The 23,570-nt window shown below is 41.8% G+C and overlaps 1 protein-coding gene across 1 annotated transcript in view; it reads right to left on the reverse strand.

The window, feature by feature from the left end:
* Nucleotides 1-23,570, reverse strand: part of ENPEP (glutamyl aminopeptidase) — a 257,425-nt gene that overhangs the window by 113,992 nt on the left and 119,863 nt on the right. Inside the window, exon 6 of the mRNA XM_069230243.1 lies at nucleotides 10,308-10,421. Within this exon, the coding sequence (XP_069086344.1) occupies nucleotides 10,308-10,421 (114 nt within the window). The remainder of the gene's footprint in view (nucleotides 1-10,307; nucleotides 10,422-23,570) is intronic.

Below are 23,570 nucleotides of genomic sequence, written 5' to 3' on the forward strand. Positions count from 1 at the left end.
CATGGGTGAGGCTTCCGTTGCCCTTTATCGGATTGATTGCTTTAGCTAAAATGGTAGTCCTTCCTAAATTCCTATACCTCTTCATTAACCTCCCTCTACCACTGACAGCTCATTTTCGCACGCGCCTTTGCTCCCTTCTTATAGTTTTGGTCTGGGTGAGGAGAAAGCCTAGGGTACAGTGATAGACGTTGACCCTTCCATTTGTGCAGGGTCTGTGCCCAACATAAATTTATACTTCTATTGCGTACAGACTAGGGGTGGATAAAGAAATCCGCTCTGCCGACGATGTTTGCAGAATTTTCCCCACTCTGCGCTCCACGCAAAGTGCTGAGTTAAACAAAACTCAGCAACGTGATGCAGAGTGCAGTTTTTTCTCTCGCTCACCATCTTTAAGATGGCGAGAGTGAGCAATAGAAATCAATAAATGGGAGAGATTACTGAACATGAGCGGTCATAGTAGTCCACAACCGCTCACAATGAGAAAGCTGCCCCTGGCTTTGAGGAAGCTTCCGCTCAAGTAAAAAATGTACTCGATTGGCAGAAAGAAGTTACCATGCTCTGGCACTCCCCATAATGCTGTTCATGCTGATTTTACGGCGCAGGACAAAACTCCTGTGTTGGAAAGCAAGTGTGACTTTCCCAAACTCTGCCACTCGCAGAACTTTGTGTAGCGTGGCAGAGATTTTTGGGGACTTATGCGGAACTCCACCCAGGCCTAGTTCAGACCCAGTTCACCAATTCCAGCTGTACATGGCACAACATGATCACATTGCCCCCAGGGGCTGCTTTATATCTCCCTCCTAAACTCCTGCAAACTCAGGTTGACACTGTGGCCTGCACACTATGGGCCTGGAACAAAGTGTGCCTGTGGGCTGGGGTTCATCATTTAATAATTTGTATGCTCCAGCGTTGTCTTTTATGTACCATCCCCTAATTCCTTTAAAGGAGGACATGGGCGCCCGCTGCAGTCTTCAACAGTTGTGGCTGACAACCTATGGGAATGTCCATCTGGAGAATGCGTTAATTTCTCTGCAGAGGGTGTCTGTTGACCCCACATCCACACCTCTAGATGTCCTTACTTACCATCAACTGTGGGTGTCTCTGAGCACTACACATGACACCATCCCAGTGGTACCTCCAATTTTCCACATACTGGAAGAGACACTTAACACCCATCGCTGCGTCGGCTCATTGTGCGTACATACACTACGATGCAATAGGCATTGCCAACTAGCACATCTTTTGCTCAGGAGGCGTAGGAGGATGACTTGGTAGCCACTATCAGAGAAGATCAATGGTGTTACTGCTGTTCTCATTCCCAGGCCTTATCCCTGCATTATTGGCTCTGAACTGTTTATTTAACATACCTGCATGGCCTATACCATACCACGATGAAACTACATGAAATTAGGTTACTGAGGAACACGCATTGCAGGCGGTGCGCTGTGCCTGCTGGTACATTCCTACATTTGGCATGGCAGTGTCCTAGAGTTGCGTGCTTCCAGGACAATGTCTTTAATACTATTAAGCAGATTATGGCTTGCAAGTTAGAGCAGTTCCCGCTGGTTGGCTGCTGGAGTATGTCAAAGATGCACCCTCTGCTTTGCTCAAACTTATTGCTACGCTGCTGCTCTTGGCTAAGCTTAGGGTGGCTATCCATTAAGGTCAGAGGCCTGCACCTCAACAGGCTGGGTGGTTGCGGGACACAGCGCAGTGCCAGGAACAACACAAGTCATATTGGGAGTTGATGCCAATATGCTCTTGTCCTAAGGACATCTGGGCCCTGCTGGTGTCACACTTGCTGGCACAACAGGACTCCTGGTGGAACTGATGAACCCGTCCCCCAACAGGAATGAGTTGACTGCCTCATTTGGTTCATATGATGTGGCAGTGGGAGCAGGGTATGATCCTGGTATTGAAACACTGGTAGCCCCCATACTGCTGTGCAACTCCTTGGCAGGCCAGATGCTGATTTCTCCTCATGAATTGCAATGAACAGTGCTGAATTGTGTATGTCTCTGGTCAAAGACTGAGTGAAACTATTATGTTTCATTTTGTTGTAGCCAGCCTAGAGCTTTTCCTCAACTGCTTTATTGATGGTTTGTACTTTCTGTTAATGCTATGACATAAAATAATAAACACATTTAAAAAATGCCTACCAGTTGGGATTTATTGCAGGACGACGATGTGGAGACAATGCCAGGAAGCTTCTACACATCTTGCAAAACTCTCAGAAGAAACAAAGAAAAGTAATTTTGCTCTAGTTGGATGATGAGGAGGTTTTTGACAGGGTGCATTAGGCTTAGATACAACATAAAACTGGATTTGGCCACCTATTCCTCAGATGGACCCCTGCAAGCTAACAGGCACTAAGAGCCCACTGAAGAATTGATGGTATCCCTTCGGTGTCACAATCAAGTGAAGCACCAGAAATGGGTGTCCACACTCACCACTCATATTTGCTTTGAACTTTTGCAAATGTAATCAGGAAAAGGCTAGACATCACAGGGCTATGCATGCAGAGGGATGAGTGCAAGCACACTAGAGACTAGTAACACCACATCTTCAATCACTATTAAAGGAAAAACAGCTCAAGTTTATGGCAGAATGGGGAAAACTAGAAATAGTGAAACAGTGGTGCTTCATTGTTCATCTTGTCATGTGTACACCTCTATGGGAAGTTCCATCATGAAGACTGTCACAGAGAAGCTGGGGGCTCAACTTCTCTACGGTCACTAGGGTTACACTGACTGTATGGACAAAGAAAGCCATAAGCCACCTCTCAAATCTTTCCCCTCTCCTTTCATTCCCATCTGTTTTAATTCTGAATTTGCTTTGATAATGGAGATGCAATACTTTTAGGCATGGAGGGAGAACAGATGCATAATTGTGGGCTCACTATTTGCTAATGGCCAAAAGCAATCTTTCAGGGACTTCAAACAACAATACTCTCTCCCAGAAACTGAAGGGCTATTTATAAAGTTAAACTTACATGTAAGTAAGTCTACAGGTATAAGTTTACTCTTACACTTTTGGGTAACTTTACTACTTTTGGCTTTTCACCATTTGCAATGGTAAAGATACTCAAATGTGTGGACCAGCTTGCCATCCCCTCAGAAACAGGGAGTGGAGTCAGTAAAATTGTCATCAATGAGATTAAAGTTACTACTAGTAGTGACTCTAAAACTGTGTTTGGCGTTCCTCACACTTGGTGGAGACTTCTACAATTGGGGTCGTGATCTCCTTCCTATGTAAGTGTAAGGAACTTTTAAAAAGTTTAAGTATAAAAAAAATGTTTGTAAATTGAATGTAATGTAAATAATTTTATATATATATATATATATATAAATATATATTTTATATGTAGAATAATTAATAACAAATGATATAATACTGCTAACTAAAGTAAAATAAAATTTAAATGTAATTACTTTAAGTGTATTAAATTCAACTCAAATTATTTTTTAAAGATTTGTTTAAAAAATAGAACTCAACTAAAGTAAGATATTAAAATATGTTTATTTTTAAATAGAATAAAGTCATTAAATTATTTGAAAATAAATATGGGGTTCCATTTTAGGTGTCTACTTCCAATCATTTTATTTAGCAAAACAGTTGCCTTCTGCTAGTGTATAAACTAGTCTAGTTATTGGAAGAATCAATACCTACCCTGAAACAGGAGAAAGATTGAACTTTGCTGATAAGTTGCACCTTGATTTTGAACACGTCAGACTCATTTAGGGCCTGCAATCATATTATGTGATATGGTAAAATTGGAACGCACATCCAAACTACCCATAAATGCAACAAATTAACCTCATAATTTTTCAAGGCTTTTGACCATCTCAGAAAGCAAGAAGACAGCATCCTCCGTATACAGTAATGCTGGAATATGACAATAGCCTGCTACGGGCATATGCTTCCCATATAAAATCAATTCTTTTTCAGAACTGATTTATATATAAGGTAAAAGGGAAATGAGCCAGTATAAACCCTTGCCAGACTTCCCTTTGTCAGTTGAAAGATGGAGTACATTCTACCCCAGACCTGAGTCTGACTCAGGTTGTAAGATTTGAGTGGTGGTCACGCATACAATTACCAATGTTAATATATAACCCTAGTGAGGTCATAATGGACCAAAGATTGTTGTGATTCACATAATCAATAGCTGAATTGATGTCAATAAAGGCCAAATAGCTGGAACCCTGGTTAGCTAATGTGTATTTATGAATTATAAGATGCAGATTCAAACATCCGTCGATTGTACCCAGCCCTGCCCTTACGCCATAATAAAGACCGGAAACATTGTGATTTCTGGTGGCCCAGCCAGAATGTGTATAGATAGGGATATAACCCATAATTTTTACAAACAAAATCAATAAACAAGATAGGCCGATAATAGCAGGGGTCATCTTTATTGCACTTTTTAAAAATGTGACTATGAAGGAATGTGACCAGGTGTTATGTATGTTTGTCAGCTGTGTTTATGTTTGTGGTAAGAAGAGGTGCCTAAAGGGCAGGAGCATGCTTACATGAAGATATTGAGCCCCAGAGACTAGATATACAGACTATTAAGTGGACTCAGCCTCCAACACTTCCTCATAAGTAAAAGTGATACCAGGAACACAATGTAAGATGGTAATTATGAGGTATGCCAGTCAAGCCAGTACTATAAATTACTTCAAAATGCAGAATCCAAGCCCAAATAGGGAAGGTAAATGACTTCCTAAAATGAAGTATTTAGAAATAGCCAAAAGGCAATACTGCCTTCTTGTGTCTACCCTTGATCTAATCACTCCTAAGACTAATTCCTAATAGCTGCTTTCCTGTGTTTGGTGAGTTGTGCGAAGGAAAAAGCATGATACAAGATACAGTCAAGACCATTTTCTATGCATGCACATTACTTTGAAAGAGTTAAGTATCATATTGGCTGAAGATTTCAAATCAACACAACTATTAAAATCAGAAAAACAACATGAAATTAAAATTTTACAAAAACATCAGGACCCCGCAAAGTCTATAACCTTGACCTTGTATGACTGTGGGTAAGAGTTATCCTGATTTTGTTTAGAAGGACCCCAGTGTAGGGAAACAGATCATGGGTTATGAACACTAAAACACTAGCCCCAATTTAAATTCCTCCACTAATGAAAAAAGTAGGGCAGAAATAAAAATGTAATCAATAATGGATTTAAGACCCATTCTAATAAATGTAGGAAGAGCTCAAACTGAACATATGCCCTGTACAAAGTTTAATAAAAGATAAATTACATTTGTTTAGTAATTCATTCATGGTTTCCCCCCTACAAGCAATGGTTAAAATGCAGTGTACAATATTTTATAGAATCTAACAATGTGTCATATATCTTACATATTTGCAAATTAAAATCACCTGCAAGAATGATGGAAAATTAAATCTTGGAAGCACACTTAAAATTCAGCAGAAAAGATTTCAAAGAGTCAATAATGACAGAAATGTGTTTGGTAAAATTGTTGTTGTAAAAGTTAACAACCAACATCCTCTGATGACACTTAGAATGTAGTAGGGTGGATGAAAAAGGCAAGAAATTATCACTCAAGGGGCATGACATTTCAAAGAAAGAGCAATTTTGAAAAGCAGTCCATGTTTTGCTCTACCTGAGGTAGTCGCTGTAGCTGCATTAGAGAAAAAAAGAAAGGTACATGGAGTGGCTTCAAGAGCAAGGTAAATGATGAGAATAAGAATAGAGGCAGCAATTACTGCTGGGTCAGTAAGCATTTTATTAGAAAACACAGTTCTGGGAGCATTTAAGGGGCCAGCAGAAAGAGAAGACTGGTTAGGAAGATATATAACAGTCAGAAAAACCTCCGAATTTCTTAAAGAAGGATTGTTTACATCAGAACTGGAAGGGACAACCTAATGATTTTTGAGTATGATCAAAGCATAACGGAGTAGGCAAAGGGATTGATCCATCCAAGCCCCCTGTGAGAGCCCTTAGGAGCAAATGAAGTGAAATACAAATCAAATGACGGGGAAGTATAAGATATACCCTGCTTCGTGTTGACTGTAGGCAGCAGTAAAGAATGCGATTCAACAAGCAGAAAGAGGACAGATATATTTGATTAAATCATGGCCAAACTCTTATTGGCAGACATTGAGGACTAAAGCATCGATTTTGTTACAGAGTGTGTCTTTAAGGGTATTTTGGGCAAAATGTTTTAATGAAGCTGAGCCCTTAGATTTCTTAGAAGAGAGAATCTCATTGTGCTGGCTATTACGATTTTTATTGGGATATTTTTTATTTTTTGCTAGGTGGAATGATACCAGTGAGTCATGAGGGTATAGGTAATGGTGTGTGTCGACCCTAATCAATAATGGTTTGGTGGAAATAACATAATTACAGAGTAGGAGTGATGATAGATGGGAAAAAGTCCAGTGGAAACAACCGTGGTAGAAAACACAGGATAACAAGATTGAAGAATCCCAATTGCTCTTTCACAAACTGCAAACAATTGCTTACAACAACATAGCAACATTGGAGGTGTTGTCCTTCCTTCCTCCCAGGAAACAAGAATCAGGCAACCACTGGTCCCACCATTTATCAGGCTTCTCACCAGAGATTATAAACAACTAACATGCCAACAATACCCTAGGTCTTCCGTCTTATGCCCAGTGAAAACTCTCAAATAATAATGCCACATGAAAATGTATACTACCCAGTAATCAAACTCAGCACCACAATGTATAGAGGGTTACCGCCACTTGCTTAGGCACTCATTTTCATTTTTTCAATGCTTATTGTCCGGGAGAGGGAGGTGGGTGTGAAGGAACCGGGGTTGGAGAGTTAAACTCTTGACATAGTATACAGTTTACTTGTGGCCAGTTGAATGGATGTGGGCAATGGAATGTGCAGCTGGAATCTTAATAAAACGAGTTAAACCTAAAACAGAAAGAGTCCTAATCCTAATCTGACACATGAGTTACAAATCTTATGACCCCTGTAAAGCATCCAGTTGAGAAAAGTACACATGTGGCTGACATAGAGAACAGGGGCACACAATATATTTGAGTTATATCAGAAACTGAACTGTTTCCTTGGCCAATGGTTCTTAACTTTTAACTTTTGTGGACCCTAACTGAATCAGTGTTTGAAACTGGAGTCCCTGGTGTAAGCAATTTCTGTGATTTAAACCTCAAAAAGACAAAAAAAGACAGAAACAAGAATACATCAAACAAGCACACAAATAATGAAATATTTCTTTAATTCAGAAAAAAGATAATCAAGATCAAAATGTTGACATTAATGGGAAAGTTGGAACTTTTCAAAATGCAATTTTGTTTGCAAAAGGCGAAGTCATATGTGAGACTCTTCCGATCACTTGGTCTTTTCGCTCCTAAAGCATCCTCTCTGTTTTTATAAGCGTTTGCTAGATCTTTAATTGAGGCTACCAAACGCCCACAATGATGTCTGATTTACTACCACTGCTCTTGCAAAACAAGCTAAGGATACCACCTAATTCTTAGCCTCCGAGTTAAAATTCGTTCACGTTTACAAACCCTTTTAACATGTTAAATTCTTAGTTTTGCTTTTTTTTATATACATAGACTTTATCAATCTGTTAATATAATCTAATTTTCTAAACAGTCCTGGACCAACTGAGTATGAGTCACAGACCACTGGGGGTCCACTGACCAAAGGTTAAGTACAGATGCCCTACGCTGTGTAGTTTTGTAAAAGTATGCATGTCGGATTGGGAGAAATGTACAGTAATCATCACAGTTCTGGAAAAACTGCGAACGGAAGTGCACAGGTTTTCCAACATTATGCGTGAGTAATGCATGTAACCTATTGAGTATGCATATGTAGCATTAAAGAAATAGGCATACATTGGTGGCTCGCTTCACTGCTACACAAAAATGTGAAAACATAGAATAAACATGATATATGGTAGAAGGAATGTCCACCCAATACCTGAAATGTCACAATATACATAAGCGTTAAAATTCCTGAATTTGCAAAACTCCATAAAGTACTTAGGGGCAGATTTGAAGAAAAGTGGTGCAGCGGGCTGCTGTGCCAAAATTGGCAGTGCCGCACTGCGTCACTTTAGAAATGCAGGAATGTGCCGTATTTAAGGGAATACGGCACACCCTTGTGTTTCCCGCTGTGCTGGTGCTAAATTTAGCAGCCAGTGCCAACACAGGTATCCTTGCACCATTGTGCAAGGATGTCTGTGTTGAGGGGTGTGATTGTTTATGTGCGGGAAAGTGTCCCTTCCTGTACATAAACAATCACCAGTGGCGCTTTGGCACTTCTGTGGGTGCTGCATAATGCAGCACACACAAAGTGCCAAAGCGTAATTTTCAAATGATTGTTTATGTGCAGGAAGGGATACCTTCCTGCACATAAACAATCGTTTCTGTCATTTTGCTTTTTCTCTGTGCGCGGCAGAATGCAGCATGCATAGAAAAAGCAAAAAACGAGGAGGAATAAAAGTATTCCTCCTCATTATGCCCAGCTAACGCCACTCCTGGGTGTGGTGTTAGATTTTGGCGCTGCCTCAGGTTTAAGAAATTTCATAAATCTGAGGCAGCGTCAAAATGCATGCTGTGCCACGCCCACAGCAACACCCATCGCACGCCTCTTCCATGCACAGTGCTGCATTGAAGGGGCCGTATTTACAAGGTGACGTTAAGCCAGAAAAAATGTAAATACGGCGCTGTGCTTAGCGCCACAGTAGCATCACTTGAAGTGATGCTCATGTGGCGCTAGGGACCTATAAATACAGCCCTTAGGGCTGTATTCATACTTTTTTAGCACCACATTTGTGTAATTTTTTGTTGCATAAGCGGCGCAAACTTACAAAATTCAGTTATATTTTGTACATTTGCGATGCTTTTGCGTCACAAAATGTCGCAAATGCGGCACTAAAAAAGCATAACTCAGGCACTTAGAGAGGTGACATGTTCAATATGAGATGTTTTCTCCAGGTCAGCGCTTCTTTCTGCAGCTTTCGGTGGTCGAATGAAGCTATTTTGTGGCACAAATCTGTGATTGCTGCGAGTCCCTTTTGATTATCGAACTCTAATTGTTTGATTTTAGCTACGGAGTAGCCACGTATTACCGCAGGTAAATTATGACAGAAGTAAGCAGGATTTTGCTAAATGGAGTGCACGAAAGAGATTATGCATGGGAACATTTGCCCTGATTTCACGCACACCTGAAATTGTTAATTTGCACTCAGTTTGCGTTCAAGGCATGTTTTAGATAAAGCGCCATGGTTACTAGTAGAATTTTTGTACATGCTAAAATTTGCATTGTTGTGACCCAGCATGCGAAGTAATAAAAAATGATAATTATTTGTTGGGGTAACTGGCCAGAGAGAGAGTGACTCTCACAATAGGCCAAGTCCCAGTGCCATGTCAAATATTCTCTTTCAAAGAGATTAAATAGAAAAACGCCTCAAGGCCTTCTGATTCTGGGCTGTGGAAATATTTATGGTGTAAGTGAAAACACAGACAATTATAGTTTTATGACTGTTCACCTAATTTTCCTGGCAGGATCCCCTGGAATCCACACAAACTGACCATTATCCTTAAGTTCACAAATACAGAAATTTCACCATACTTTGGAAATTTGTATTCACAAGTCCCACTATAGAAAGGAAAAAATACTTCACTCCTAATTGTGTGATGGGATGGGATTTTGGACAAGATAGCTTTCTAAAACAACACCTTTGTGTATCCTCTATGGTGAAAAACAAGCTATTGATAAGTGTCAGAGCTACAGGTCTCAGAAAAAAGTCAAAGGCATCAGTTTTCCTGAAGATTGCTTCATATTTAGACAAACTACGATAAATTGAAAAAGTATATAAAATAGAGATAGTGCACAATAGGCAACTCTATGCAGCAGTGCAACAAATACTTTCAAAAATATGTCTACATCTATTTATATATATAGATATATAAAATATATAATACATAATATCACACTATAAATCATATACGAATATATAATACCAGTATTACACCTTCAGTGCTGCTCAGACATTTAGGCCCTGATTTATACTTTTTTCGTGCCGCATTTGCATCGTTTTTTGACGCCAAAGCGGCTCAAACTTACAAAATATAACTGTATTTTGTAAGTTTGTGCCACTTTTGCGTAAAAACATTATGCAAATGCAGTGCTGAAAAAGTATAAATCAGGCCTATAGTACTTATGATTTGACTTACTGTCTATGTTTAAGTTTTTTCAGTTATACAGTACGGAGTATGCTCAAAACACACAAAAGACAAGAACAACACATGTATTTACACAAATGCTTACCATTTCCCAATCTGGTTCCGCTGCATTTATTCCCTTGTATTCAAAGTAACTGGCAAATCCTTCATTCAGCCAGAGGTCATCCCACCAGTCCATAGTCACAATATTCCCAAACCACTGAACACAAAAGGAAAACAAATTAGCATTTTTTGCAAAACAAAGGAACCCAACGTTATTCAAACAAAACCCACACCGGTGCTCAGACCAGTCCTATCACAGCATTAAAAGTGAATATACACATAAGCCCAAATATCACAATTTCAGATCTGTTAAACAATGCCTTGTTTTGGAAATGCAATAATGTCACTCAGACATTAGGCCTTGCCAGTCACCACGAAAGGTTTGTGGCTCTTAAACAGAACCAAAAGCAGTTTGTAATGTTAGCTGCATTAGTAATTGAAGCTGTGCCATAAAATTACATTTTCCTGTAGGACTATATTTTATAAGGGGAACTCCACTGACATTGCAGCCACAATCACTATTTTTCATCAACAGTGAGCTCTATTCATGCTAAATTATTTGATTCCTTCAGTTACTTACCAACGTCACTAACATCCCCTCCTCAATGTGGTACACTTATAGTTAGACACAAAATAATGAGACTGTTGCAAGAGGGACCAGTGACTATTGCTTATATTCTCAGCATTCAATTACAGAAAAAGTGGCAAATGTCTATGATAAATGTTGGTCTCTACAGGCTAACTGTAGTCCTGCCTCTCACAGAATTCGCCCTGAATTAAATACTGTCCCCTTCCAATAATTGTGCACAGTAGGTCCCTATGATCATGTTTTTAAAATGCTGGTACTTTGGCCATCACTAACGGTATGAACTTCTCAACATATTGAGTCCTGATACAGGCGTGCACAAAGGGTCAGGCCGCACACTGGACACAGTCCTCAATTAAGAATACCATGTTTAACTGGGAGCCTGTGCAAGCTCTTGTATGCATGGGGGGGGCACAATTAGGAGTGAGTCGCAGTTTTCCCGCCCCTCAAACTCAGGCAAATATCGGCAGGTCGAACCTGCAGATACTTACTGGGTGAAACCCGCCAGTAAATACAGAGACATGCAGAAATTGGTGGGGAAAGTATTACAACACGCACGTTGTTTCCCATTGCAATCCGGAAAATCTGTAATAGGTGCTAGTGGATTTGTTCATTACATTCTAAACCCTAGAAATGAAGATGTGCACAGTGAGCTTTCAGAGTGTTAGAACTGCGCTGCTAAGAGTGTGCATAGCACAAGTGAATGTGAGCAAACAATGCTGAAGATTGTATAATATTTGACTAACGTGTGTGCAGATTGTAGCTGGGCTTAGAGTCTGACTGGAGGTGCAATGCTGGGCGATATTGAGCAGTGCCCAAGATTGTGTAAGATACGGAAGAGACTGTGCAGTGTGTAATTGTGCATAGCTTACGGTAAGTAAGATTTCCTGAGAGTTTAAAGTGAAGAGATGAAATTGTAAAATTGTCAAGACTGTGGCTGATTGTGCACAGGGCATGAAAGAGCACAACTAAGCATTTTCAAAGGGTGGTGAGGAAGACCAGGTTGACTGTCCTTAATGTGCGCAGCTTGTGGATTACAACCGGTTGCACTCTCATTTTTCAGTAGCTTAATATTGCTGCTTGATGATGTGGTGAGAACCATTAACAAAGCAAGTGCAAAAAGCTAGCAGGCATTCTAACAAAAATATCTTAATTTCTAACACTGCGTGTAGATGAACAATCTTCTTAGCCGAAACACCTTTCCACCACTTCTCCATGGGGCAATATAATCACTGGAGTCAAGGCAGACGATAAAAAGTAATCTAATTGACTTTGGGACTAGGCCATTGCACCCAATAGCTACAATCTTCTGTCTAGATTGAAGAGCCATAAAGGTCAAAGTCATCACCTTTTAGGAACTATGCAGGTAATATATAATTTTCGAAGAACTTCTAGGAACTACTTGGATGTTACAATAGGCTACAGGTAAGAGTAAGAATTAATCTTCTCTGGCTGATTTGATTATATGAAACCACTTGAAGACCTACTGCACGTTTCTCTCACTGTGATGTCTCCAGTGGCGAACACAATGTAGTTTTTGACATATTGGCAACCAGCAGCAGTCGCCGCAAATGTCAAGTGGGGTCGGGGGTTGGAGTGGGGAAAAAGAAAAACACCACTTACTGTTCTTGTTGTTGCCGTCTTCGCCGTCGACTCCTGTTGCCTCGCACCTCTTCTGTTGTTGCAGCATTCACCAGTACAAGCTCCCAAGCAATCCTGGAACTGCTTTCATGCTAAACCTAGCATGAAGGCAGTGTCATGATTGGTCTGAGCGGCTTGGACTGCCACTCGGACACAACCCTGGGGTCTATGCAATTTCTCCAGCCCGCCTGAGTACACATCCGGGTTGGTGAAACCTAAGTGCACATGTTTGTTTGGCCGGCCTGAGACGGCTGGCCAAACACACATCCACACTTAGGTGCACTCTCTCCTCCTCCCACCTCCTGTGGACCAGCCCTGCCCCTCTCTGCTAGCTGAGCCAGCAGATGAAAAATAAAACAATGGTAAGCTATTGTTTTATTTTTCATCTACTGGCTCTTAGTCGGGGGGAAACCATGTTGGCAACACATCTCTAAATCCATAACAAGTAAAATTTATTACATTAATATCATCCTTGCATATACTATGTTTCGCAGAGAAAGTGTGACTAGACCAATGACTCAATAACTAGACCATGTACAGTTTTATTAGTCCCAAGCTAAATTTAATTTACAATGGCTTACCATTGTGTAATTTCTAGTATTTCAGATTGCAGAAGTGATGTGTAACACCCTATATTCTGCCATGATCCCGCATTCTGCAAACAAGATTTTGCTTGTGTAAAAAAACTATTGCGGGAATACAGGACCAATTATTATAGGCTTTTTACGGAAAGCAGCTTTTGTTCTTAATACCAAGCACCGATCATCAGCTCAAAATGCATATTAAGTTTAGATTTTAACCAAACAGAATGTTCAGGAAACGTTTTTAGTGCTAATTTCATTTTTTTTTTTTTATTGTTTTGCAGAATGAAGTGGGGCTGACGCTAGTGTGGCAACAGTATCAACTGCCTCTTCCTGTCTTGAAGGTTCCGCTCTGTTTTTTATTGAGCCCTTAATCACTTTTGGATTTGGATTCTTGGCTTCTTTTCAATTTTGCTTGTGTGTTGCAGTATGGTTTGGACTAGGGGATGAAGGGGAGGCCCATGAGAATTAAGGGATAACAGTGTAAAAGCAATGAACAATTTGAGATGGTGGAGGCCTGGGGATATATTTCCTCTGTTTTCCTATGTTTTGTCCCGTTTTGTGCTGGTTTACTGTTTGGGTCCTGGTCTTCTGTAGAACGTTGATGTTGCTTCTCAATGGAGCGTTCACATTCTCATTGCTGCTGTGTAGATACATTTTAAGGATCAATCGATGGCCGCTTTGAATTCATTCCAAAGTTAGGTAACTACCCAGGTTAGGTACCCCTACTGCCTTCAAATCCCACAGGTGATTATCCGTGCTTTAGAAATCACTGAATGATTGATTGATTGATTTATGCCTGCTTGTGGCAGTTGCTGGCTGGGGAGGGGAGGCTCCAGCTGTGTAAGCTCAGATAGCCAAACATTTTTCTTTGTTCTCAACCACTGTCCGTAAGCCTGAAAATGGCATTTCTTTAGCTCAAACCAAGCCAGAAGGCAGTGGATCTCCACCCCGAGTGCTGACCTAAAGATAGCACTCAAAAATGCCTTTTGTGAATTCCCAAAGTTGTAAACTTAGAAGTTTGGTTTAGGTTTGACCAAACCTCTAATTTTACCTTTGTGAATTGGGCCCATAGAAAATAAGTCTATTGCCATCACAGGCATCAAGCCCTCTTCCTTTTTCTGCCAAAGTGAACACTGCAGCATGCCTGCTGAAAGCTCTTCTGGGCAGAAGGATGTTGAGAGGAGCACTCCTGGATCGACAATGGTACCATCACCACCAAAACCAAATAAATGTCTCTTAGTGCCACGGCCACGGCGACTGCAGTAATTGTTGAGACCAGTGAATCTAAAATGGGCAAACCAAATCTTCCCAGGAAATTCAACAAAAACAAGAGTCTGCTACACCTAATAGTCCTGATGATGGATCATACTGCAAACTACAGGTCCATCAAGGTCACCTTTAAGATGGTTAAGCAAAGGCTAGCCACGGGCACCACCAATGGTTTTTTAGGCATTCCTCGGCATGCAACAGTTGCAATATTCACCCTAGAGAAAGCACATAAAGCTGCCAGCATGCTGGAAGAGGTCCGTACCAAAGATTACAAAGTGCTTAAGCCCAGAGGTCATAGAATTGGATTAGCTGCTTCTGAAAATGACAGATGTTCTGTCAAAGCCATGGTAGATGTAGGCTATGCTGGAACTATGTAGAGTTGATTGTAATAATGTAAGTGTGCAGGACTTCCTCAAAAATACGTAGTTGGCAACATACTGGTCACCTTTCACAGTATTTACACTCATGTTTCAGCCATTTCTTCAAAGCCCATAAGCATTTGAGGATCATTCAGCGTGATAAAAATGTTCCCTTAAAAGTCCTCACACAGGAGTTTTCAACCTATTGTAACTTCACCTTATGAATACTAAATCACCTTTGAGCAGTATCAGTTTATGAATACTTATGTAAATCAGAGGGGTGGGGATGCAACTGCTAAATCCATGATCAAGGACGGTCAAAACAGCAGCTAAAAGACCGCCTAATCTAAATGATAGGAGTTTTTGAGGCAGGAAGTCAGCAAGTAGGATTGTACTATGAACTAAAGCATTACATTATTGCACTTTCTACAGGCCTCTTTGCATTAAGTCTGAAAAACATACACCAATGCCATCAGAATCCAGACTGGGATTCCAATATACTAGGGAAGAGCTTTTGAAAATGTGGGCGCAAGACAGATGTGGATGCCGGTCTGTGTTTGATCCCTCTAGAGAGGCAAGCAACTGAATTGTCAATGTTGCTCTCTTATCTCAACTTTATCAGCACTGAGCAGGCTCGTAACACAGTTTTGTCTACCCACTATGTGCTTCATGGCACTTTAATCAATGCCAGATCACTTATCAAAAATAAGGGGGGATTTTTCGAGCTTCTCCAAGCCCATAATGTGATCCTTGCCTTTGTTACTGAAACCTTGGCTGATGAGAGCTCTGGCCCTGACCTTGTATTAGCTAGTTTCTCAGTTTTTAGGTTAGATCGTGTTGGAAACAAAGGGAGTGAGCTGGACGTTGTGTACAGGAACTATCTGACTGGTAGTTTTTCAGCAGCCCCTCTCTCTGTCGACTGTGAGGCTCTAGTTTCTGAATTTGTTTTTAATAACAACACCTCCTTTAATGGTTTGTTAATTTGCTGACCGCCAAGACTGAGGTCAATGTTCCTGCATAGTTTTTGCCAACTACTAGAAGTAAAGCCGAGACGGCCAGTTTCACTGCTCTAGACTATTTTAATTTCCATCTGGATAACAAAGATGATAGGGACACAGAGGGTCTAATAGACTTAATGAATAGTCTTGACTTGAATCAGTTGGTCAATTCCCCAACTCACGCTTCTCTGACAAATCTGCATTATCTTTCTCAGAAGTACTACCACTAACATGATCTGATCATGCTGCAATCATATTCTACCTAAAGTTTGAGGGTAAGACAAACCCGAAACGCTCTCCTTCGTTACCTAAAGCTATTCGCCATTAGCATAAAATTGACACTAACAACTAACAACAAGCTGCAAACCATGCCCCCTACAGTCACGAAAAACCTTCACAATGGCACCTTGGAATATCAGTCCTGCTTAGCCTCCGTTCTTAGTCAACTAGTTCCGGTAAAGCAAATAAGAAATAGAAGAGTGTCTCCGTCTCAGCCTTGGTTCTCTGAGAAAATTGAAGAAATGAAACAGCGCTGCTGGCGGTAGGCGCGTTGTTGGAGGGAAAAGTATGATCCTGCAGAAAACAAAATAGCTATAAACTGGAAATTTCTAACAATAAAGAGCTGATTTTCAAAGAAAAATCTGCCTATTTTTAACAGAAGATCCTATCTTCTAAAAACTCCTCTAAAGATGTATTTTTAATAATAAAAAAACCTGCTAAGATAGAAGGTCCTAACAAAATCTCAAGCAGTCAATCATGTGATAAAATCGGTCTGCCTTTCAGGCGAAGGTGGTTAACTCTTCAACATCTCTGAATATTACTGTAGACAACATCTACACTGGGATTCTCCCAAGTTATGTGTAGACTTCCTTTCCTCCAGGTGAAATGGTGCTCTTGTCTTTCTCCACCCTAACCATAGATCAAGTTCTGGATGTATCACTCTCTGTTAGGTCCGTTAACCTCTGGACCCTTGCCCTCCTAAGATCTTGCAACTGGTACCTAGAACAATACCTTGTCATCTGACCAACTTTTATAATGAAATGTTTAATCAAGGCTACTTTCCGAAAACTTGGAAAGTTGCCTCTATTTTACCACTCCTAAAAAAGCCAATCTTAGCCCGCTGGATAGGCCCATTTCTCATATTCCCTTTCCTTCCAAGATTGTATAAAATTCTATTAATAAATAACTCATTCCCTTTCTTAAAGCTAATAACCTTCTGGACCAAACACAAATTGGTTTCTGGAGTCACCACAGTAAGGAATCTGCTTTGTTAGTGACTTCAGACAAATTGAGAGTTATCCTGGATAGTGACAGAAGTGCGGCACTGATTTTGTTGCATCTCTCTGCCGCATTTGATCCAGTAAATCATGAGGTACTGGTTGAACATCTCAACTTGTTGGGTATCCGGGGCTCGGCACTTGCTCTGCTAAAATCCTTTCTATCTGAAAGAGAGAAATTTGTTGCCATGGAGGGCTACACCTAAACCTCTTTCTCCCACCCCTGTGGGGTTCCACAGGGCTAGTCCCTGATCCTAACCCTTTCTAATCTTATGTTATGCTCTTAGCCTACCTCATTAAAAAGTTTGGGTTCTCAGTGGTAAGCTACGCAGATGACATCCAGATTGTGGTTTCCGTTTCTGGAAACCAGGCTGTCACAGCTGCTAAGTTCCGGAGCTGCATGCAACATATCGGTATCTGGATGTCCAACAATTGCCTAAAATTTAATTCTGACAAAACGGAAGTCCTCTTATCATGGAAATGTATTTCCTTTTGGTCTCTAGTTCAGTGGCCGTTAGAGCTAGGAGACTTACTGGTCTCTGTCCCCAAAGTTAAAAACTTTGGGACTGTGTTTGACAACAAACTGTCATTTGACAAACAGGTAAATACAGTGACCTCCTCATTGTTTTTAACTTTAAAGACCCTAAGGAAGGTGCTTCCATTTATTCCTGTGGATGTAAGTAGTCTAGTTGTTACTGCTCTCATTCTTTTGAAAATAGACTATAGTGATGCCCTTATATTAACATGCAGAAGAGGTTCTTGAACAAATTACAGGTCCTACAGAATGCAGCAGCTTGCATGCTAAGTCTAAATCCACCTCTCAGGCTCTTGTTCAACTTCATTTGTTTCCTGTGTAAAACTGCATCAATTTTAAGGCATTGGGTATTGCATTCAAAGTCCTAAATTGCACAAGCCCAGAGTAACTAAAGAAAAGGGTCTTCTGGTATGTTCCTTGCCGACCTTTGCGATCCACCACCTGTCTCAATTTAGTCATCCCAAAATTCAGAAAAGTGCAATGGGGGGGAAGAAGTTTCATCCATGGCACTGTTAGACGCTGGAACTCTCTGCCTCTTCGTCTAAAGAAATGCACCTCTTTGTTGTCTTTTATGAAAAAGCTTAAGATTTGGCTTTTCAACATCTATGTAAAATGCCCCTTTCTTTTTCTTATCGTCCTTTCCCTCTCTGTTGAGGCTGGCAGCGCCAAGACGCCCAAAGCATTTGCAAACTTTATCAAATGTATTTTTCTTTCATGTCCAATAAAATCTTCTGATGGAGAAGTAGCAGGTTTGGTCAACAGTGCAATCCTTCTTCTGGATATAAATATAGGACTGCAACAAGAATTGTGTCCTCTGAATAGTGCATTGGTGATACTATAATGAATCCATGGCACAAACATGGATTTTATACTATCATTCCTTTTTCAGTCCTAGAAATCATCATTTAAAACAAAAGGATCATCAAGAGAGTAATTGAATTGGAGATGAAAGATTGTAACTACTAGGGCAAAGATACATTGAAGTGCTGTCTTCTCCAATTTATGGAGAGCACTGTAGTGGTTCTAGAATTATGCTAAAACAGCAGAGTCCACTACTAGTGAAATAATCAACTTTGCAAGACAACGTCTCCTGCTGCTAATCAACAGTCAATAAAATAACAGGCATTGACAAAGGTAATAGGTGTCACCATGAGACCGCTTGGCTTTTGGCATTGACTTTTAACATACTGAAAAACAGTGCGTTTACTGTGCATCATAGCGTAAAATGATCTAAAAAAAGTTATAAGGTGTGGCTGTTGCATCTTTTTGTAGGCACTTGCTAACACGGATCCACACTCCTACAAATTGAGGAAAGGATTTTTTTTTCTTTTTTTTTACTAATCCAAGGTGTACTAGTAAATGAAAAGTTGCTTAAAATGCATTGTTTTGACACAGTTCTTATCCACGTTTTTGTTGTAGTGGGATGAGGCAACATAAATGGAGAGAGGGTGGTAGAGAAGAATGTGGGTGGGGATAAGAGAACAAGAAAGAGGCAACAATGGGACAGCACATGGACAATGGAGAGTCGGGAGATGAGGGAAGTACACAAACAATGGAGGGTGAGTGGTTGGGCATGGGGAAGTACATAGCCAACAGAGGGTTGAGGGATGAGAATGCATTAGGACAACAGAGGTAGGGATGGGAAAGCAAATGGATAACATGGAGTGGCTGTCTGGGGATGGAGAGGCAAAAAGACAATAGAGGGGAGTGGGGAAAGCACACAGACAATGAATGGAGGTGGGGAAGCAAGATCGACAATGGATGGTGAGCAGGCAGAGAGAAAACAAGAAAGGCAATTGGGTAATGGCACACCAGCATCTCTTCATTGTTGTTAGACTTCTCAGTTTACCTTGACTCTAAGACTCAATGTCTCTTTCTTTCCTTGATGAAGAGGTCTGTCTTTTTTTTAATGAAAGTTCTGCATGTTCAACTGGCAACATCCAGGAGAAGGGGATATCTATTTACCTCTGTGGGAAACTTAAAGAACCATAACCCTAAGGACTGGAAAGAGGTGGCCTTTGTAGAATAATACTGACTAGTAGCTTGAGTGTCAAATCCTAATGACAATCTAGTGGACATGATGGGCAAAGCTAAAGTGGATTTTTTAAAATGTTGTGTAATCATGCAGCCTGCCGTCAGGAAGAGTTATTAGATTGATCTTTAGTTAATGTAGATGCCAACTGAACGTCCTTCACTCTGAGACCTCATTCTCCCTGTATACCGCAACTCTCGAATACTGTCCTTCCTGTTTTTTTAGTTCAATAGGTCTTCTCTTCTGCAAGGGACCTCCATAGTGTTTCTGTTCTACGGTTCACCCCTGTTCCCAAGACAGACAATGCCAGAATGCAACTGCACCATATAAATGAAGTATATTTTTAATTGTTATAAATCATTTTGAACAAAGTGGTTCTTCTCTATGTTGCACTGTGGCCTAGGTAGCTAAGTTGGGAGGAGTCAACAGATTGTTAAAGACTGTCTCTCAACTATTCCCTAATTTGCCCTAGCCATCTTTTAGTTAATTGCCTAACCCTCTCCCCTCTGTCAAATTATGAAATGTATTGTGCTGTAATATATTTCCACCATCCACAGATCTCATTCTTGGTGGAGCAGAGGTGGTGTAAGCAAGGTTAAACCACTACAGGAAAAAAATTGTCAAGTCATGCACACAATTTCCTATCAGCGTAGGATATTCATCCATGGGTAACATGCATGTTTTTTATAATCTACCGACCACAGAAAATCTAGCTGTTGAAAAAATGCCCTGCCCTATATAATGGTATATAATAAGAATGCATACTTTGTTGATAACGTATAAAGCTTTGATACATTTAATATTTGGACTAACTTTTTTATTGGAGAATGAAGGGTGGTAGATTTAGTAAATGGCTCTATCTTCTTTAATCTTGCTGGTCCCTTTTTCTAGTCCATGTGCTCAACTCAAAACATGAAGCCTGGTTTCCTGAGCCATCTTTAATATCCAAGCCTGTTAGAGCAGTGTGTTGGTCTCTTGACTTTTGTCCTTCTATGTTTGGAAAAAATGCATCCTCACTTTTGAATGAAAGGTGCTAAAATGCATCCTGTGAGTGAGTTTAGAAGGCAGGACAATGCCCAGTTAATCCTCCAGCCAGGCATCAACCTTGGACTGATCAAGCTCGGCCACTTGAGCTAGGCAAGACATCGTATTCCTCAGTTGGTGGTTAAGGGCGGGGGTGTCCAGCCTCGACCAGGCCTTGGTCGTGAGCAGTCTTGAGCAGTAGTCTATCCTCCTTGCTAGGTGGAACTGATCTGGATCAAGCAGTAAACGGTACAGCATGGTGATCTGACCACAACAGTGGCACTGTAGGAAAAGAAGCAAGCTTTTTTTTTTTTATTAGAAAAGATCAGATATAGAAGGTGGCCTGCTATGTGGTTTGGGGTTTAATGTATAAACATCAAGTCCAGGGCTTTCAGGTCCTCTGACCAAGACTGCAAAGATTGTCCTCTAGATGAATATTCAAGTCCCCTAAGAAAATAAAAGTAGCAGATTTAACCTCTTCTGTGCCTTGGACGAGATGATCTCGTCCAAGGCTACAGTTCCCCTGTGCCTTGGACGAGATCATCTCGTCCATGGCACAGGGAAACTTGGGGGCGCGCTAGCGCGCCCCCCGTGCACCCCCCTCCCCCCCCCAAGTCGGGGATGGAGGGGGAAGACCTTCCCCTTCCACCCCCCCCTGTGACGTCAGCGCGCGAGCGCGCGCTGATTTGTCACAGGGGCCTCCCTAGTCGCGCTGGAAGCTCTGCTTCCAGCGCGATTGAAAAAGAAATGCAAAAGCATTTCTCTTTCAATCACTGGGAGGCCCGGAGGGGCTTCAAAGGGAAGGAAAAGTATTTCCTTCCCTTTGAAGTCCCTCCGAGGGTTTCAAAAGCCAGATTGCTTGCAATCCGGCTTTTGAAACCCCACTAGACAACAGGGATTTTTTTTTTTTTCTGTTATTGACAAAAGGGAGCGACCCCTTGGGCAAGGGTCGCTCCCAGGGGGGGCATATTTTCGGGAAGGCCTTTTCTGCCCCCCCCTGGGGGCAGAAACCTCTACGCACCAGGGACCTTTTTTTTTTTTTTTTTTTTTTTATGTTTCATTTTTTTTTTTTTTGGTGGGGAGCGACCCCTTAGGCAAGGGTCGCTCCCCTTGGGGGAAAATTATATTTTGGCCATTTCTGCCCCCCTTGGGGGCAGACTGGCCTATTTTGATGAGGCCAATCTGCCCCCAAGGGGGGTAGAAACCACTAGACACCAGGGATTTTTTTTATTTTTTATTGTTATTGACAAAAGGGAGCGACCCCTTGGGCAAGGGTCGCTCCCAGGGGGGGGCATAATTTCGGGAAGGCCTTTTCTGACCCCCCTGGGGGAAGATCGGCCTACTATTAGGCCGATCTGCCCTCAGGGGGGGCAGAAACCTGTAAGCACCAGGGACCATTTTTTTTTTATTGATTTTTTTATGTTTCATTTTTTTTTTTTTTGGTGGGGAGCGACCCCTTAGGCGAGGGTCGCTCCCCTTGGGGGAAAATTATATTTTGCCCATTTCTGCCCCCCTTGGGGGCAGATTGGCCTATTTTGATGAGGCCAATCTGCCCCCAAGGGGGGTAGAAACCACTAGACACCAGGGAGTTTTTTCTTTGCGTGAATTTCACACAAAGGGAGCGACCCCTTAGGCAAGGGTCGCTCCCTGGGGGAGAGGGCAATTTATTTTAGGCCATTTCTGCCCCCAAGGGGGGCAGAAACCTCTAGGCGCCAGGGCAAATTTTTTTTTGTGTTTTTTTTTTTTTGTTGTTTCTTTTTTTAGAGATGGGGAGCGACCCATCAGGCAAGGGTCTCTCCCCTGGGGGGCAAATTGTATTTAGGCCATTTCTGCCCCCCTGGGGGCAGATTGGCCGATTTTAGGTCAATCTGCCCCCAAGGGGGCAGAAACCACTAGGCACCGGGGATTTGTTTTTTGGCGCCAATGTCACGCAGGGGGAGCGACCCCGTAGGCAAGGGTCGCTCCCGGGGGGGGGGGTGGGGGTTGGGGGGGCAAATTTATTTTAGGCCATTTCTGCCCCCCCGGGGGGCAGATCGGTCTATTATTAGGCCGAACTGCCCCCTGGGGGGGGCAGAACCCTCTAGGCGCCAGGTCAATTTTTTTTTTTGTGTTTTTTTTTTTTTGTTGTTTCTTTTTTTAGAGATGGTGAGCGACCCATCAGGCAAGGGTCGCTCCCCTGGGGGGCAAATTGTATTTAGACCATTTCTGCCCCCTTGGGGGCAGATTGGCCGATTTTAGGTCAATCTGCCCCCAAGGGGGCAGAAACCACTAGGCACCGGGGATTTGTTTTTTGGTGCCAATGTCATACGGAGGGAGCGACCCCGTAGGCAGGGGTTGTTCCCGGGCAGGGGCAGGGGGGGCTTTGGGGGGGGTCAAATTTATTTTAGGGCATTTCTGCCACCCCCCCCCCCCAGGGCTGGCTGAGCTAGAGGCCAAACTCCACAGGTAGGCACTTTGCAAAAAACACCTCTGTTTTCTGTGAAAAAATATGTTCTGTCCACGTTGTGTTTTGGGCCATTTCCTTTTGTGGGCGCTAGGCCTACCCACAGAAGTGAGGAGAGACTTAGGGGAATGATGGGTGGAAGGAAATTTGTGGCTCTTCTCAGATTCCAGAACTTTCTGCCACTGAAATGTGAGGAACATGTGTTTTTTTAGCCAAATTTTGAGGTTTGCAAAGGATTCTGGGTAACAGAACCTGCTCCGAGCCCCACAAGTCACCCCATCTTGGATTCCCCTAGGTCTCTAGTTTTCAGAAATGCACAGGTTTGGTAGGTTTCCCTAGGTGCCGGCTGAGCTAGAGGCCAAAATCTACAGGTAGGCACTTCGCAAAAAACACCTCTGTTTTCTTCCAAAATTTTGGATGTGTCCACGTTGCGCTTTGGGGTGTTTCCTGTCACCGGCGCTAGGCCTACCCACACAAGTGAGGTATCATTTTTATCGGGAGACTTGGGGGAACGCTGGGTGGAAGGAAATTTGTGGCTCCTCTCAGATTCCAGAACTTT

This window comes from Pleurodeles waltl, chromosome 1_1 (assembly GCF_031143425.1).
Source record: "Pleurodeles waltl isolate 20211129_DDA chromosome 1_1, aPleWal1.hap1.20221129, whole genome shotgun sequence".
NCBI classification, from domain to species: domain Eukaryota; kingdom Metazoa; phylum Chordata; class Amphibia; order Caudata; family Salamandridae; genus Pleurodeles; species Pleurodeles waltl.